The sequence below is a fragment of the Hirundo rustica genome, chromosome 1 (genome assembly GCF_015227805.2).
Source record: "Hirundo rustica isolate bHirRus1 chromosome 1, bHirRus1.pri.v3, whole genome shotgun sequence".
NCBI lineage: Eukaryota > Metazoa > Chordata > Aves > Passeriformes > Hirundinidae > Hirundo > Hirundo rustica.
Window position 1 is genome coordinate 123,560,539 of NC_053450.1, and position 19,712 is coordinate 123,580,250.

General features: G+C 37.5%; 1 protein-coding gene across 3 annotated transcripts in view; it reads right to left on the reverse strand.

The window, feature by feature from the left end:
* The window catches only part of PALS2 (protein associated with LIN7 2, MAGUK p55 family member), a 53,676-nt gene that overhangs the window by 9,554 nt on the left and 24,410 nt on the right, over positions 1 to 19,712 (reverse strand). For 2 of the 3 annotated variants that reach the window (XM_040063108.2, XM_040063118.2), the window contains exons 2-6: positions 16,031 to 16,152; positions 11,239 to 11,391; positions 3,267 to 3,419; positions 2,522 to 2,749; positions 1,209 to 1,340 (exon numbers count right to left, since the gene is read on the reverse strand). In XM_040063108.2, coding sequence (XP_039919042.1) covers positions 1,209 to 1,340; positions 2,522 to 2,749; positions 3,267 to 3,419; positions 11,239 to 11,391; positions 16,031 to 16,147 — 783 coding nt within the window. In that variant the 5' untranslated portion in view covers positions 16,148 to 16,152. The remainder of the gene's footprint in view (positions 1 to 1,208; positions 1,341 to 2,521; positions 2,750 to 3,266; positions 3,420 to 11,238; positions 11,392 to 16,030; positions 16,153 to 19,712) is intronic. The other variant, XM_040063099.2, reaches the window with a different exon arrangement.

Here is a 19,712-nt window from a genome sequence, read left to right on the forward strand (position 1 = left end):
AGAAAGCATGAGGAAAAACTAAACTTCTTCCTGGGGCATGATCTGCATAGCAATACACTATACTGACTCAACGCATTTCAATTTTGCCAGATTGAGTGTTGAAGATTTATTTCTCCTGGACTCCCACAAGTTACAACTGGAGAGTTTGAAAGGCAATACAGGAGTCAGCATGGGAGCTAAACATCAAATTCTTCCAGAGTTCTGGAGTGTCTACTTCTGAATCTAATTAAGCTGGAAGCAATAAATGTTCAGCGTTTCCTCACACTTTTTATTATTCTTCTTTCTGTTATTACTGTCACTGAGAAGCAACAAAATTCAGCACCTGTTTATATATATTAGAATATTTCTGTTGCTTTTAAAGAAGGCACATATCTTATTCTCAGGTAGTGTCTGGCTCTCTTCTGCTTGTTACCTTGCAATGGTTGAGCAATGTAGGGGTAGAAGTGGAAATCAATAATGCAAAACTCTTTTCTCATCCTTAAATGCCAGTTTTGAGGATATTGGTAGAGAAAAGGGTCTTAAAGGTTCACTTGTCCCATTTTCAGAGGCACTGGTAATGTTTAATTCTGTGCATAGTGTATTGGAAATAATAAACATTGCATAAGCACTGGACTGCATTTCTGTTGAAGGACTGAATGTAGAAATACCACCTTAAACCAGGATGAACTGTTAATATTTCAAATAGTGCCAAACACCGTGACTGTGAGCATTCATGATACAGCTCACAGACACTGACCACTATAGAAATAAAATACACAGCCTCTCCAAAAAGCCATCCTCACCCCCTTCAAACCCACAATATTAATTTCCCTCTCCTCAACTCTGAGCACTCAGGAAGGGATCCACTTCTTACACAGTTGCTGTCAGGGAAGGCTTACCACAATTATAATCAAACTAAGACTTTTTTTTCTAGAAATTGTCCACCTTAAACTGATTGGGGAATGTCCAGGCTTATGATACAAGAACAAAGACAAAGAAACAGCACTAACAGTAAAATGAGTGTTACATATACAATTTAAAACACTCCTTTTCCTTTAGTGTTTCAACTTCATGTCTTTATATTAACTTGAAATTGGATTGCAGTGTAAATATTTTTTTCATGTATCTACTGTTAAATGGAAGGAGATCATTATTTAAAGAGTTCATTATTAAGGCAACTACTGATGCTTTTCTGCTTTTTATTTTACCTATTTTAATTTTTTACCAACCTGCCACCAATTCGGATCTTCCCGGTTTACAATCTGAAGAATTTCTCCTTTAGAAAATTTCAAACCTGCTTCTTTGCATGGGATGAGGTTGTCATTATATGGATTATAATCAAAATGACACTTCACAAAAACCTGAAATGTGTAAAAAATAACAAAGCTTAAGCATTATAGAATACATTCTAACTAATCTATCTGTCAAACTGAAGTAACATCTTTACCTACAGCATAAAAAGCTTGACACAATCCAAGTTGCATTTGGCATGTAAAATACAATCTAGAGGGAAAAAAGTTATACACCAACTGGGACAGTATAATCAACGCTGCAGACCTTGGCTGAAGTAGCTTCATGATAAAAATAAAAAAAATCTATTCCATTTGGACATGGTATTACAAAATGCTCATTTTTGCATTTCAGCGTATACAACTCAATTAGAATTCTGACTTTTAATTACTTAAAAATACAAAAAAAATCTTGGAATGTGAGCACTGTATTTAAGGCTTGTGGAATCTTAAGAATTATTTTTGCCACAAATTCAATGTTTTAAAAGTAACAGGAAATGCAACTGCTTAAGACTTAGATTTGATGCAGGGGAAGAAAGAGTAGGTTGCAGGACCGAACTGAAAACATCTTTGATTCTCTTTGTGCCAGGCTGGGGAGCAAAGGAAGCCCTGCACCTGCCTCAATAAAGCACATACCCTCAGCCTCTACTCAGTGGAAGCACAGGCTGTAATAGTCGCAGGCATTAAGACCCACTACCTGAAGGAGCATCTTACACACTGTTTCAAAGGCACTGATTTAGCTTAGGAAGTCACTCCTGCCATGGAGTAATTGACAGCCTACAGCAACAACAAAAGAATAAGGAATAGCCACCATCCAAGTTCCCACTGAAGTCAGTGAGTTCAAGCTCATCTGCTGAATTAAATATGTTTCTGAATTCTATGAAACTGATTATTTTGACACCAACCATGTTATAAACACAAACACTTCAGTGCATGAAGTGTGATTGTGGTCAGGTGATCAGAAGTCACTTAAGGTCAAAGAAATGTGCTTTACATGTAGCATACAAACGCCTAACAATTTTAAACACTAATTCAATTTTTTTTGGCAGGCATATTAGGTGAATAAACTCATTTTTAAAATGTGATTAAAGGTAAATACACGTATCTACACTTTACTCATCCTCCTAGCATTATATTCACAAAATAGAAACATGTCTAGAAAATATGTCTAATCCAGAATCTTAGAGAATCTTACACAATAAAGTACTAAGCTGAAGTTCTTTTCACAGAATCATCAGAAATGTGCAACTGACCTGTTGAGGAATGACAGTGTCTCTGTAGCTGGGGAGAATTTTCAAAGTGACACTTCCACTGATGTTTTTCAGTAGTTCTTGCAATTCCTTCGGATTGTTTCCAACTTCGTGGCCATTCACCTCTTTAATAATGTCACCTACATGCAGAAGACCTTGCCGATCTATCATTCCCCCATGAAGAATTCGGGCTATTACCAGATCGTTGTTCTCGACTCTAAATGTGACTCCCTGAAAGAGGCACATGGACACCCAGTGTAGCACTGTTTCAATTTCAGTTTCATTTTACCACTGTCTCAAGCACCATACACAGCTGTGGGATATTCCACCTGCTCCAATGAAACAGACAGTTACAGCTACTACAGTGTAAGAGCTCCTGATACAGAGGTGATATCAGGTGACACAGAAAGTGCTTTCACTCAAGTTTTTCATACGAATGAAAAATGACTTGTTCTTGCTTGCATGCAATCCTGTCATCTCATATCAGGACCAAACAGATGTTGTGTTAGCCAGTTATGCTAGCAGATCATTCAGCCCAGTGACTGCCTAATCACTGTCCCATTACTTCTTGGAGAGAATGGGATGGAGTACATGTAAGTATCTTCCTATTTCAACCTCTCAATACTGAGCTCATCACTCACTAAATTACACAACATAATGAAAATAATTAAAACATAATGCAAGAAATCAGGTACATGCAAATGTTTTCACTAGCACTTTAAAGACACACACATTCTCAATTACTTACCAGTGGTTCTCCCGCTCTTTTGTGAATTCCAAGGATACGAATAGCATCTACCGGAACAACCTGGTTGTTCACTGAAGAATTATTGACTTCTGGGCTAGAAGGAGGGGAATCGTAACATTTTGAAGCTACAATATCATGTGCTTCCAAGAGTGACTGCAAAGGAACAGAAAAAAAATCTTTTTTAAAGTCATGAAATAACATTTTAGGAAAGGATTTAGAGCTGAATAACCACTGAATCTGTCCTTTTGGGACTAGGTCATGGTACTCTTACTTCACATGAAATAAAGCAGAAACAGACACAAGTGCTCACATGAACTGATAAGCTTATTGCCTTGGCAAATATTCTATCTTGTAAACAAAGGTGCTGCTTCTTATGGAAATATAGGAGACATGTAAATAAACTGGGGAGGAATGTGTGATGTTACAAGGGAAGAAGACCGAAAAAGGAATACCTAAAATAGTCTTCCACCTAATGAGACAGTATCTGAGCACATGGTTACAGTAAATGAACAACCCACTGCAAAAAATGAAGATAACTCATCATTAGATACTTGTGTTTAATGCAATAAAATTTTCCTCCACAGTAATCTGGATAATGACAGGTATGCAACGATTTTCTAGCCATCTGCAGAATGAGCACCTCCTGCTTGCATAAAGCCAAGGCAGAATTCTAGCACCAAGTGAGTCCAAGCTGACAGGATTTACTTTCTGGAAGAGAAGAGCTCAGACCTGAGAGTTAATGGTGTTTTCTGCAGTCCACGTACATAAATACAAGGTAGTAGGAGAAGATCCAAATAAATATAATCATGTTTGGAAGACAATGTAATTTAGGCATGATTTTCTCATAAAAGATACCTTGAGATAAAGAAAAACATGTAAGACAATACATACAGGTAAACCAAGATCAAACTTGTGCATTAGGACAGTGGAAACTTTCTGTCTTTCTGTCACCTAGTGTAAGGTGTCCCTGCCCATGGTGGAGGATCTGGGCCAAGATGACCTTTAATGTCCCTTCCAACCCAAACCATTCTGTGATTCTAAGAGATTAAAAGACACCCTAAAGCCGTCATACACAGCAGTCCAAGGTAAAGCAGCACAGGGAGTCGCTGTGCTGATGAATACAGGGAGAGAAGCAGCAAGCAGAAGAGATGCCTACTGGGCCTCCAACTACACAGCTTTGTGACTGGTCAAATAGGGGTTTGAGGCAGATTACTGACTGTGTCACTCAGCAGCTAAAAAGAGAAGACACTATGGGACTGTCACTGATACTGACATGCACATGCCAGAGGAAGACAGCGAGCTACCAGAAAGCAGAACAGGCAAGCAGGTAAGAATAATGATTTGCTGTGCAGTCTGCTCCATCCTTCTGTAAGCCACCTCTGAGCTAAAGGCTGTGCAACCACATTAGATTAGTGCAAAGCTCAGCATGCAAGCCCTCAAAGTGTCACAAACATGAACAGTCATTTTAATCTGCCCATTACATGGTGAACCTGCTGATATTTCAGCTTGAGGTTAGAAAGAACTATTCATTCACCAATTTTGCCCCTTCCATTAAGACTGTAAAGACAGCTGCTTATTGTGGCTGCTCTGATACTGTGGACACAAACCAAATCAAATTAAATAGGAAAAACAATCATTTATTTAAATCAAGCAGCTGTCAGATGGTAGCAATTTCTAATTCTTCACTGTCCAAGACACACCCAATCCAGAAAGCAGGAGAATAGATCTCTCTGCCAATGTTTGCAAGCAACATATTTTTGCATCTTTCTACATTTCCAAAATGAAACTAATTTGCATCAGCTACACATTTTCACAGATTAGCACCCTTAAAACCAGGTAGATACAGTGGTATGAAACTTCCAGTTTTCTTCTGGTCCCATGCTAAAACAAATTGTCCCTGAAGTTTCTGACCACAACCCACTATATTTCTCATGAAGCCTCACACAGCTGCTTGTACGGCTCTCTGCCCTTCAATGGTAATACAATTTATGGATTATAACTTGATCCACAGTCCAAAAAGCCTACTAAGATAACAGTCTGTGCCATCCTTTTTGAATTAACATGCTCCGTAAAATTCTCCAGTTCTTAAATCTGATCTCATTCCACATTCTGATCCTCTTTAACCACTCAGTTTTATGGATAGGCATGAATTCAAACAACTGCTACTTAACCATCTCTCAGTCAAAGGATCTTTTTCCTACTATTTACACAGTGCCTGAGTCACAGAAGGACTGTCAGGGACTGTCCACAAATCTAAAGTGGTTTCTTTAAGAAAAGTAGTTCCTTGATTTCCTTAAGACATAGTTCCTACTGTCCCACACCCAACTCTCATTTCTGAAACTCAAGAATCTGTACCAGTTTGATGATACTGTTTCCAGCCAGGTCATGACCTACAGTCCTGAAGAACACTTAAGTACAGGCACCTGCCAACAGGGGCCTTGTGTCTGTACCGCTGCAGGACTACTCGCCAAGGTTTTATGTCACTAAGTTACTTTCTTATTTCGGAAACATGGCTGAGTGAACTGAGAAACACAGTTACATGAACTTCTCTTGTTTCTTTCTTGTGATATCGGAAAAAGTGATATCCTGTGCTCCTGCAACTCCAGAGCTCCACTGGAATCTGACCTTTCCATACCGGTGCTGGAACACTTATAAAACCACTACCAAAGTCTGCAAAACAACATGGACTGATCAACAACCATGAAACAGTTCAAAGTTTCCTCCATACAAAATTTCCTCCTGTAAACAGGATCAGCTGACTACCCAAGACTGGATAGCTGTAGAAAGGTTCTCATGAAAAAATGCCAATATTGTCAGAAAAAGACATTTAGAAGAACTGCTGCAAATCAAAAGAGGTAACACACAGTCTTGTGACAGACAGTATGGTCTCTTTATGCAAGACACTGTCAAGAAACAATCCATAAACTTAGAAGCTATTGATCTCTTTACAGTAGTTTTCTGTGGCTGCATAGATTTGACAGGTAAAAAATTATTTTAAAACATAATTGAAAATTCAGCATCTAAAATATCTCCTTTCCTCTTTTATGCACTAAATGTGTGCTAGTCTTCCCTGATAATCATGTTTAAATATTAGACTTAATAAATGGACTGTAGGCCCCTAATGTTCATGTGAAAAAACCACATTTTAAAGCCTCTTCTGGAAAAGTGAGGAAATAATTTATGACCTTAGAAAGATCAGGAGGGCTGGGAAGAACACGGGAATATGTAGGGAAATTAACCTTATATATTTATATCTGTCTCGGAGGCAATTTAAGATCACTTTTTCTAAACAAAACATTTAAAAGGCATGATTAGCCCTTATAAACCTAACTATTAGAAGATAATACTGGCTGCTTTTCAGATTAAGTACTTTATTGCCAACAGAATCTATTTAGTATGAATGGTTTGGCTAATTCTTGGAAGGTGAAAATGACAGAACAAGCTCTTCCACTGAAGAGGAAGCAGAAGTGATTCTTCTGCATGTTTAACCACTCCAACAGTGTGAAAATTTTTAACTGCTTCTGCTTTCCTCAAGGCAACCTCTCTTACCACTCCTGTATTCTGCTCTCCAGCTACTGTCTGTCTGGTAAGATTTGCTGCAGCCTTTTCCATGTGCTGCATGTGCCAGCTGGCTCTCCAACACATACTGACTTACTGGCCAGCTATCAATACTGCAAAACTCATTAGAACTTTCACATTTTGACCTCTGAAAAGTTCAGTTAAAACTAAAAAGTGGAAGGGATAAAAAAAAAGGAAATGAAAGAAGAAGAAAAGAGAGGGAATAATAATCCAGCCATGCAGTAATACATAATACAGTCCTTCCCAATTTCTACAAAAATGTTTAGAAAAAATGAAGTCTTGTAAGCACTAAATGATACATTCAAACAAACTGATGCCTTGTATATCACATTTTATACTTGTATGCCAAGGCAGGCTACAACTGTAAGGTGATAGTGTGATAAAGTGGCACCATTCATTTGTAAAATACCAAGTCAGCCTCTAAACCGATTACATGGTAGTGTCCATGAATTTTTAAAGAGTCAGGTTGAGTTGTTTGCACTTTTACTGAACTGGAGAAAGGATGCAAATTACATTTTCTATAAATGCAGTTGACATTGTCTTTTTCCCTTTCATGCAGAATTTGGAATATGTCTCCTTGCACCAAATGAGGCAGAAAGGATAGCACTTATTTCTCGAGTATTTAGGTAATTTTCTGTTTCCTTTTTGGAGAAGGAGTCATATAGTTTTCCCAAGCCTTAAAAAAAGATATATCCACATTTTAGTCTGCAGTTTGTCCTAGAAGTTCTTCTAGAGTGGTCATAACTATGGTATCAGTTAAATAAAAAAGTAGTACTTTGGCCTCAGCTGATTTTGTTGCTTGCCTTCATGTGGGTAATGGAAGTAAAAAATTAAGGGCTGAAAATTCTCACTAATTTTTGGCTTCAGAATTAAATCACAGCAGATATACTTTAAAGAAGTAGGTAGATAGGTGCTTTTGCCCGTACACAGCAGCCAAAACTGCTAATTGTTTCTGCACATGAGACTGAATGCCTCTCAACAGGCACATAGAAAATAAATTTAAAAAATACAAGTTAAAGCTTCTTCAGACTTTTTTTTTTTTTTTTTTTAATTAATTCCCATTCTGACAGTGATGAATAGGCCAGTTCTCCAGGGCAGTATTTAACGATCTTAACCATCTATTTTCTCTTCCTTTCACATTTTTTTGTCTTTTTTGTACAATCCAGATTTTGCAGCAAAGTTGCGCTGTATTTTTCTACATGTCCATGACTCACCCAATACCACAGGGAAAGAAGCAGCATATAAGCAATAACCATGACATGACTAAACTGGGTTCCAAGGAAGAGTCAACGAACTGCAAAACAGTGCGATGCTGGTACTGAACAAATCAGAAGTTTCCATAAAACCCAGAATGACTGGACAAAACAGATCATGGGACAGCATCAAGGTGCTTCAATAAAGGAAGTCATGCTTCTCAAATCTAGTCAGATTCCTTGGAAGAGTAACCAGTGATGGCAACGAGGCAGTTAGAGTTATTAATATATTTCCATAAGGCCTTTGGTAGAAGTATTTTTAAGAAACAAAACTGGATAAACAGTAAGGCATTCAAGTGAAGGAAGTAATTGGTTAGAAGACAGAAAAATTTGTGCCAAGAATATAGTGCTTTTAGTTTTCAGAATTCATGTCACCAGGTGATTTCCACAGGCATCCAGACTCAGTTCTACACCTGCCAATATACTGACATGTCAGATAAATGACCTAGGAAATGGGGATGAGCAGTGAAACGACAGTTTGCTGATGCTGATGGACTATTCAAGGACTAAAACAACTGACTGTAACCCGCAGAGGCACCTCATGAGCAACAGACTGAGATCAAGGCAAATGAAATTCAACACAGACTGCAAGGAAAAACACAACCCTAGTTTAATATATTAACTGACAGACTCAGAAATGGTATCTCAAAGATGTAAACAATACAAAACCAAACTGAGCATAACAAGCAATCCACCTCTACTCTCCCTGAGCCTAGAGGCACCTTTTCTTTACTGACAGGGTGATCAAACACTGGAATAGGCTCCTAAAGAGGTCCTTGATGCCCCATGTCTGTCAGTGTTTAACAGACATTTGGACAGGCTTAATAACAGGCTTTAATTTTCAGGCAGCTGGGTGGATGATCACTATAGATCCCTTCTAACTAAACTTTTCTGTTCTATTCATCAGCTGTTAAATAGGCAAACCAAATACCAGGAACTTATAGACCATGAGTAGAAAATGCAAAAGAAATTGACACCACTTCAGAAATCCATGTATACAGTTTTGCTTCCCTTCATTTTACTTACTTGACATAGACAGACACAATGGGGTCTTTCAAATCACAAGTAATGTGGAAAAGCTGATTAAGAAAAACTGTTCACTTTCTTCCTACACAAGAGGACAGGAATATTAAATGAAATTGACAGGAGACAGTCTCCAAACCAAAAGAGCACAGTCTCCACTCAGATGGGGGATGCTGTGAATGACAGATTTTCACATGGGTTAAGAAAACAACTGAACAAGCTCATGGAAGAGAACCACAGGTGGATGATACTACTTCTCACTCAGAAGTCTGAGCAACAAATGACTGAATCTTCACAACATATTTTGGAAGGTATCACTGTTGGATTGTTCTAGCCTTACACTCTTCACTAAACACCTAGTGCTGGGACAGGGAAGGAAAACAGAAGAGATGTTTGCTAAATGGACCTTTAACATGAATTAGGAAGCACAAACAAAAAAAATCTGAGCAAAACTGTAAATTGAGGTAGCATATATGCAGTTTCATGTCTGCTTCTTATATACCAAACAACAAAAAAGGAACAAGAAAGAGAATAAATACTGACATTCTACTTCACCAGCTATTTTGGAACTTTTACATTACATCTTTAAGTTGCTTAAGCCTGAACTAATGAAGTATCTGACACCAGCATCACATTCTGCCTCTCTGTAGATCTGACCACTGAACAGGAATAAATGCTGGATTTGCCTTAGGGTTGGCTATTCACCCAGTAATTCTTATTTGATCCTTATTCACCCAAAAATTCTTATTTGATCTGTCTCCTACAAGCCATTTTCAGTTTCCACCCCAAAGATCCTTTTCCCAAGCTGCTCTATGGCCTTTGCCATCTCTCCAAAGATCATTGCTACTGTGCCTTTCAAAGTGCAGCACTTCAATTGCTATGCCCTTTTCATCTTTTGATTCATCATCCTCTTTGACTTTCAGCTTTATTTTCTCTAACACAATGGATCATTGTCAGGTCTGTCAGTGCACCAGTTGGCCCTCAGCTGTAATCCTTTTGCATTTTAACTATCAATTCCTCCAAACTCATCCAGTCCTTTTTAAGTACCAATTTCTTTTATGGGATCAAAGACTAATTTGCAGGTTTATGCACCAGTAAGTCTCCAAATCATAGTTTTGGATCACTTAGCTATGATGCCTTTCTGGACAAGTAAGAGCACAAGGGAGGCCAACACAGGAGAGGCAGAGGAATTGTCAGTACTCAGAAGAGCTACCGCCCTAAAAGCTGAGTTCTTGAAGTGATCCCTTTTCCAATAGGACACAATACAACCAACAGCATTTCCAGTGTTTATCCATGTTAAACAGTAACATATCTCACTGCTATGTTTGTATAACATGCAACAGAAAGCCTGGGAAAAAAGTGTGTTTAAACTCATCTATCCCAAAAATGCCTATGACTTCATACCTGTCTACCAAAAGGAGCCCATTTATACTGTGGCAAAAGGTTGTTTATGTTCTCCTGCAGAATACCTTTAGCTTAGTAGTAGTCCACTGAACCCTACCTGGAAAGGCCAGAATCTACAAAGGATTTTCAAACCTTGATCTTCAAGGCTCAGTACAGAAGTTGGTCATAGAAACAGCAAAATGGAAAAACATCTGCTTTTGACAGGCATATGTCAACACTTTACTTAAGCAGAGCAACAGTGAGAGGGATGCAGAGGCTCAGCTTCAGCTGCAGTGCAGATCAGATCACAGAAGAATCCCGTTCATTCACTCTGCAAATCCTACGTCTTACGCATGAGTATGAATGCCAACAGCTGAACTGAAATGTACAATGGTCATGATCAGGAACAGAGATCACCTGGAAATGTTATGGATGAAGCAAACCTTCAGGGAATTTTTATGGAAACTCCAGTCATACAGGAATTAAAAGCTTGTCCAAGATTAATAACAGAAACTCCAGTAGAATTTAATAAAGTGAGTAAAGGTGTTTTTGAAATTTTACCAAAGAATAAAACCATGCTTATTTGTAACATGGCTTCTGATTTACCTTTTATTTGGAATAAAATCCTACATATTACAGTTTGCTATAGCTCAGGTTTTGTTTCATTATTATTCCTAGATATGCATGTGAACACTGATACAGTAACTTGGTAACATACAGTAAAAAGGAGGTACCTGAAAATGAGGCTCCTTGAGTATTCCAACCAATTCTGCAACATTTTCATCCTTATTTACTAAGGGACTGATGTCTTCAAGAATTTCATTCACCAGCTCCAGGTTGTTGTCACTGACAGCCTCAAGTTTAGAGTCTTCCAGTCGCTCATGAGCCTGTAAGATTAAATACATTAAACTATAATGTAAATAAGTTTCAAGTGGTTCAAATTTATAAACTTTTCAAGTAATTTCTCAGTGCAATCTTCAGCAGAAAAGCCAGTAAAATTATGTATTGGATAACCTAATTTAACTGCTGAAGGATATTTTCTGCTCAACTACGGGAGTCAACAAACTTTATAAGCAGCACACAGCAGAGAGGCTTTTAAGTCCTTATCTTCTCTATCTATACACACCAAGCACTGCTCTATCAACAGTACAGCACCTCAGGACCTTTCCTGCTTTGGAATTCTAGACAAGTACATCTTCTAGAAGAAGGGCAGAAAAGGAACTAGGGGATCTTTTCAGAGTCTGCAAGAAAAACTTACCTCAGACTCCTCCCATTCAAACACCTTTTGAACAACACATTCTACAGAAAAAATCTGCCTTACTGAAGGAAATGCTAAAGAAAAAGTTGGAGTTAAAGACCACTAGCAGTATCCTGGGCTGCATTAAAAGTGCTACTGGAAGAGTGAGCGTAACTCAGCACTAGTGAGGCCACACTTTGGACATTCTGGAAAGAGCTCAGTGGAGGGCCACTAACATGATGAAGCGTCTGGAGCACCTCACGTTTGAGGAAAGGCTGCTCAAGCTGGGACTGTTCTGCCTGGAAAAGAGAAGGCTTTCTCTTTTTTTTTCAGGGCAATCTCATCAATGTCTATAAAAGGTATACTATGCAAAGAGGCCACAGACTGTATCCAGTGGTGACTGGTGACAGGACAGCAGGCAGTGGGAATAAAATGAAACTCAGGAAGCTCTGTCTGAACATCAGGAAACAGTATTTCCAGTGTGAGGGTGACTGAGCACTGGCACAAGTTGCCCAAAGAAGATGGGAGTTTCCCACCTTGGACACACTCAAAAGCTGTCTGGATGCGGTCCTGGGCAACCATCTCCAGGTGGCTCTGCTGGAGTACGGAGAGTTGGACCAGATGCCCTCCAGAGGTCCCTTGCAGCCTCAACCATCCTGTGAATCTTTGATAACATTTCATCTATTTCTAGAGCCATTCCTGGAGACATAATCCTTTCCTGAACTCTGCAGATACTGAAATTCATTGAAAGGTAGGTGTTTTGAGCAGGAAAAGAAGCATCTCTGAATGCTTCACTTATTTATTACGGATACTGCTCTAACACAGAATTAGGGAATAAGAGGAAGAAAAAAATAACTCAGCTTCTCAATTAAAAGTTATTTTCAACACTTTAGCAACAAATAATTTACAAAGGAGCAATTACTTTGGCATATAAAACACATAATAGGTATAATTCAGAGTAATCTATATATACTTTCCATAGATAAAATTTGAATGTATGCATGCCCTTCTGCTCTATTATTAATGCTTTAGAACAGATAATAAAATAAAATTTTGCAAAAAGCAGAAAACTTTGCTTCCTGAATTCATCAGTATTAAATTGTACTTTGTATCTATGAAATGCTATTTCTGCAGGCCTGATGACCAAACTCTGGAAAGGTTAACTAAACACAAAAGCATTTCAAAAATTCTCCAACACCAACACACACAAACAACTGTGACTACAAAGTTATAGGAAGCTCAACACCTACGCACATTCTCCTTTATAAGGGAATGCTATTTTATACAGAATACATACAGTAAACAATATCCTTATTTTAAAGTTTACTTCATTTACAGCAAGGAAAAACGTAAATCTAGTGATTTTTAAACATAACCCAACTCAAAAACTTTATAAGGTTAGAGAATATGGGTTACTTTTTTTGTCACTCATTGTTTTCAACCACCACTAACACTGAGCGATATAATGTAAATACAAACATCCTCACCCTTCACTTCAAAATCAAGGCCATGTATGTACTGGGGAACATAAAGTTTTATCAGTGAACAATCTCTGATCCTGTAATATGTTGAGGAGTAACAGGATATGGAATGGTACGAATAAGGTAGAAAGCAAACAAATAGGAATACCTATTAATTTCAATTGAACACTTCAGAAACACTGATGCTGAATTGAGCCTTTCTGTGCATTCAGTATTTATCATCCCTGCCAAAAGTTCAAATAGTGAGACTTTTACCTCCAGCAATCTGACATCTTAAATACTGGACTAAACGTTTATAGATTTCCTTGGCCTGGGCTGGGCATTCTCCTGGTCTGCTGTAGGCTGTGCTACAATGCTAAAAGCAATAGTGTGACAGCAGAAAGAAGATAAAGTTTTGAGGTTTGAAAGAACACCTAAAAATCCAGAAGAGAATTTTGATACCACAGTTCAGTAGCAAAAGTGAGGAGAATTCGTGCTTGTTCCAAGTTCAACAACTATTTTCCAAAAAGCATATTAATTCTAAATACTAGTCAGTATTGAACACAAACATCAGCACAAGAAAGATACGGAGTTGGGGTTGTTATATCTGGAAAAGAGAAGACTCTGGGAAGGCCTTATAGCAGTCTTTCAACACTTAAAGGGGGCTTACTAGAAGATGGGAACAAACTTTTAGTAGGGCTTTTAGCAATAGGACAGGGCAGAATGATTTTAAACTAAAAGAGGGTAGCTTGAGACTAGGTATAAGGAAGAAAAGTTTTAGAACAGGCGTGGTGAAACACTGCAATAGGTTGCCCAGAAAGGTTGTAGATGCTCCATCCCTGGAAACAATCAAGGTCAGGCTGGACGGGGCCCTAAGCAACCTGATCTAGCTGAAGATCTCCCTGCTCATTGCAAGGGGTTTAGACAAGGGGACTTTTAAAGGCCACTTCCAACCAAAACTACTCTATGATTCTATAAACATCAGTGACAGGGAAAAAAAAACATTTTACAGTGATAACAGTTAGCTCTCCTTTCCTCTATCACCTACTGAAAAGTGGAAAGGTTCAGTGAAAGAACCCTATCCCAAAATAGTCTGTAATTTCTACCTTATTGCCTTTATTCTATACAGGAAAAGTGTATAATTAATGTAACCCAGTTTTAAAAGATCAGCCAAACTGCACTGCAAAATACTATAAACTAACTACTATGCTTATTGTTTGCCTTCATTTATTTAAGGACCAGAAGGAGAAAATAAGCTTGTATAGTTTGTGGCACATTTCCCTAAGTTTCTTACTGTCCTTTTAGGCATACTTTAGTATTAAGTATTAAGATTAGTCTTAATAACTGGTTAATAAAGGAAAAAGGAAAAGCTTTTGCATTTCTGGACTGCTTTGAAATGACTCTGCTTAAAAAATGTAACCATCTCAGAACTGCTAATTCTGGTAAAACCAGCTCTTCTAATAGAAAAGCAAGTTTATGTATTTTTAGGGACAAATAGATATATATGTGAATTACATACGCTTCACCAAATGTGTTTTGATTGTATCCTTATTTAGCACTGCTGGTTAAGACTGAGGATTTTTCCAAAATAATTACACAAAAAATATGAGTGGAGTCACACCACGTGAACACAATTAAAACCTTTAAGCATTCTAGATAAAGCATGTGTACAGTTAAGAATCTGTTTCCATTACAAGCACCTTTTTTTTTTTTACGTCTGCTAGTCATTAAATTCCACCTAATTGTTATTGGTCATTAAAGCATTAATTCTTGATAAGAAAAAAAGGCTTTCCAATGAACATTTTCTTCATGATAAATATTGAAGATGACCTATGCAGCAGATACTTAAAGTTGTTTCCATCGTCAGTAAAAAAAAAATGCTTTTACTTACTATTACTGTGCTATATCTTCAACTTAAAACAAAATTTTTGAACAGCTAAACAGAAGTAAATTCTTATAAAAATTCTCATGAGAAGTTTTCCTTTCCAGATTTTTATACTGAACAGAGGATCTCCTACCTGCCCAGAGGGCACTGCTTTCAGATGTCAATTCCTATTAAAGAGACAGCTGTATTTAAGTTAACTGGGTTTTCCTCATGAAAGGAGCTTATTTTTATGAAGTAAGATTAAGAAGAAATATAAGTGATGTACAATATTTGACTGTATTTCCTGCTGGTAAGACCAGCTATATTTTAATTACAGAGTCCAAAGATTTTTTTGCAAATATCACCTTACGTATTTATAATTGATTGCTACCACCCATACATAAAAGATTTTCGTAACCCAGGGATAATCCATGTTTTAGAGAGCTGATAATCAAAAGTAAAAGCATTAGGCTGAGATCCAGGAAACGGCACAGAGAGAATATTTTCCTGGCATATCAGAAAGTAGTTTTGAGCTAAAGATGAAAAGAAAACTTTTTTATGCCATGGGATAATGAAGGTGACTGCTCTCACTTTTCATCTCTGGCAAAAACGCTGTAAGTCAGAAGGCATATGGGTTTTATACACAACAGTGGTTACAAGACTACATTAAAATCAACTCCTTCTAAGTTCAAATATTATGATTTTTTCTTCATAAATAATGTAACAACATTATTTCTGTAGTGTCTGAATTTTTCATCTTTCTCTAGATTTTTCTATGTAACAATTAACCAGCATGCACAGAAATTACACTATACCAACTCTTCACCTTCAAGCTGGCCTTCAAGTCTTTTAATAAGACGCACCAACAAGGTGCTGTTGATACCTCAATCCACACTCAATGTTCACACAATAATGTAGGAGTTAAAACATTTCCAGATTCTACTCAAAACAGCAAATTTATATACCTTAGCAAGTGATCTTACGATAGGGTTTTCCATAATTCCTTTAAGAAAAATCAGGTCTATTTCTTCAGCGCCTGTCGAGGTCGGCAGATCAGTAAGGTTGTCTAAGACCTGCTGCATGGCTGCTGACAAAACAGAAACAAAAAGTAAATACTGACCAAAACAGACCTCCATAAAGAGCAAAAGCTCTGGGAAACACCACAACGTTAACTTTAAAGATGTTAAGCAGTCAAATACATTTACTGAGAGCAAGGGGACAGAACAGAAAAAGAACTTCCAATTGAATCCAGGCCCAGCACATTCCTTCCAAGATTTGCTACTAAGCATTGAAAAAACAAACAAGTATTAACTATGTATAAGGTATGCATAATCTTCCAAATACAATAAAAGCAACTCATTCAGTACTCTTTTCATTTCATCTTTTTCAGAAGAAGTTTCCAGCCCTCATATATAGATACATACAGCAACCCAGAAGTTTTACAGTGCGTGTAGAGGCAGATGCACAGATTTAAAAATGAACACGTAGCTCTAAACCATTTTTTTTTACCAAAAATTTGCTTCCAAGGCAGCTCTTACTGTGGGGACACTTGTGCCCACCCCCAGCAGTCCTTTACAGGCAGTCCTGACCCACTGCACTCTGACATTAAGTGCACATGGTACAGATGCCAACAGTGTCCTGGTCCCATACACGCTGCAATGGGAAGTACATCCTACAGGCAGAAATGCACCGCGCCTGCCCAGTACCCTCAGACTTGCTGAGAGAATTGCTCTTGGCTGAGAGTGAACAATGCTGCCCAAGGAAGTGTCAGAAAATGCCACTGTCCCAGCTGTCTGGTCCCCTGAAGTCATCGAGGTGAGTGAAGAGAATTTGTTCTTGTTCTTAACTTTATTCTTTTAAACTCCTGCCAAGTTATATGTGCATGCTCAGATAGACACACACGCAGGTGTACTAACAAAATCTCCTGCTGAGATCCCCAACAAGCTCAGAAGCCTTGGAATAACCACTGTGTTCTGCAATGCTCTGCATGTTGCAAAGTAGTATATGTCAAGAGAATTACAAAAGCCTATATGCCCCTTCTCCCACACAGGAATTTACCCTTAACTTTCCTCACTGTTTTATAATGAAAGCTATTATGAAACTGCACAGTAACAGAAAAAACTGCATTTCTCAACACCTACTTTCTGATTCCAGCTCTTCCTAGAAAATTCCATCTGAAGAAAAAATTTCTGGCCATTCTTTCTGCTCAGTGGAACTGGCTTTTCAACAAGCAAATCAACTCATGTGCCACATTTAAACTACAGCAGTGCATGTCTAAAGCCCTGCATTATTTTAAATGTTTTAGCCACACTTTTTGTTTTTAAAAAAGTGAATTTTCTGTGAAACTATGAGTAGGAGGGAAAATGACACTTTATGCTTTCATATTTTGAAGCAGCATTATTTCTACTTTGTAACAGACAAAGTCCTGTCAGCAATCACACATTACATAAAGTCACGAAATCACCATGTAAACAGTCCACAACTTCCCCAGACCAGGTATGTCCTACACCCTGACTAGTTCAGCTGCAGATGCAACTGCCTTCTTTCACATTTTCTCAATTCCCAGTTTCAGACTCGTGACTTTTAATGTAGTCATGCAAACTGTAATATCTGCAGAAGCAGGCAGATGTTTCTGGTCAATTTACATCATAGGTGCTGCATAATACTGCAAGTGTTAGAATAATAAGCTTTCTTTACATTTTTAACAGTTACGTAAATTCTTTTTAAGGGATTTCAGGTTAGCACTTTTTCTCCTATAAACAACCAGAGAAAATGTAAAGCTTCCTTGAAGTCAAAGTATGCATCTCAACTACCAGCTGCAATTCCAGCACTTGATGGTGACAAAAACATCTATAATAAACATATTCTTCACATTATCTCCATGACAATATCCTGTTTCTTACTTCAGCCTTTCAGAATTCTGCCTTAAATCAAATTTAAAAATATAGTCCCTACATGAAAACTTTATTATCAACAAGAAAATGTTAAGAGCAATATTAAGCTTCAGAAGAATGTCTTCATGCAAGTAGTCAGGGTATTTTCAAATTAATATTTAATAAAGATTTCAAAAACATCTAGCATCAGAACTAAAGTGTATTTCAGCATTCTTTGAAAACAGCAACCAGCTTTATCAACGTGCAGAGATAAAAAAAAAAAAAATAATAATAATAAAAAAATTAAAATAAAATAAAATAAAAATATCACTTGCATTCCAGGTCATCAAAATCAAAACCAGCTGTTCTCAGAAACAGCTTCCTATAGCTGTGTGTTGGTTGCCCTCTCTCATGGCACAGCCAAGAGTTTTCTTAGCTATAAATAGTGTTGCCTCAATACCAGAAAGCAAACAAAAAAGGCAGGATAAGGCACCTTTACTCATCCTGTATTGTTTATGTTTGAACACAATATGAGGCTCAATATTGCCTCAGCGTAGATAGTTCCCCATCTTAAAGGGAAGATCTTTCTTAGTAGTTGAATAAAAAAATAATACCTTTAAGTACCCCTTTATTTTAATCAGTTACAATGCTAAGCAAAAAAAAAATTAGCATGAGAGAAAGGTTAAGCTTCAACAGTCTTTGCACCTGTTACCTAACACATGGTAGGCAGAGGAACATTTATATGCTTCGCCATGTTTCACTGCTTTACACTCACCTGGCAAAAAATTCAGAACATGATCAAATGTTATTTGCCAAAAAATCATCAAGAGCATATTCCAACAGGAATTATGTCTGTTTAAACTTAAACAGAATAGACAACAAAATTATTTAAAAATAAGAGACCACAAATACATGGGTATTTTTTCATGGATTAGACAAAGCACTTTAACCTCCGTGTTTTATGTGTATTATACAAGTCATGGGCCACTTTCAAATATAGTTCCTGTTCAATGAGAAAAGATGGTATTTGCTCACATGTGAAAATAACTTTGAAAGTCTAAGCAATTTTCTGACTACATATGCCTTACATAGTCATACATGTACTTTCAAACAATTTGATTTATCTAAAGACTAAGGGCAGAGGTGGGAGGAGGGCAAGACAGTTTGGGAAATGTATTATGGAACCTCTTCTGTATCTATTCAAGAGGCTTTTTTTCATTCATTTCTAGGGGAAGAAACATTCTATTAGACAACAAACAACAGGAGATACTTTGTTTCAAGGCTTAACTATAATGATCTTTCAGAATAATGTAGATACACATGGAATTTCAAGCAGCACTCTTCTAAACAATTTCACTTTTTTCTTTACAGGTGTAAAGCCACCTTAGCACTTTTAGAAAAATATCCTATCTTATTCCTAAGCAGCAGGAATGAAAGCTGAAGATGAAAGTACTTACATAGGAAAGTTTTACTTAAAAGATCAGGTCCTACCAAGCAAGAAACAGATGGAACCGAGGAGTTTTGAGACTACCAAATCTAAATATCCCATCAAAAATTGCCTTTGGAGCCACACATCTCTTTTGTGATGAATCTTCTCTTGAAATGTTGATAGAAGTTACTCACCAGGGGGTAGAAAGCCCTGTAGAACTTACATTTAAGTCAGGCATACTGAAGAACTAAGGACTACATGAACAAATGGCATAAACCAGGTCGTCAGAAGTGCTCCTTATTGTTGGGTACTTTGGTGTACAGTAAAAAGGAAATGTGTGCTTTT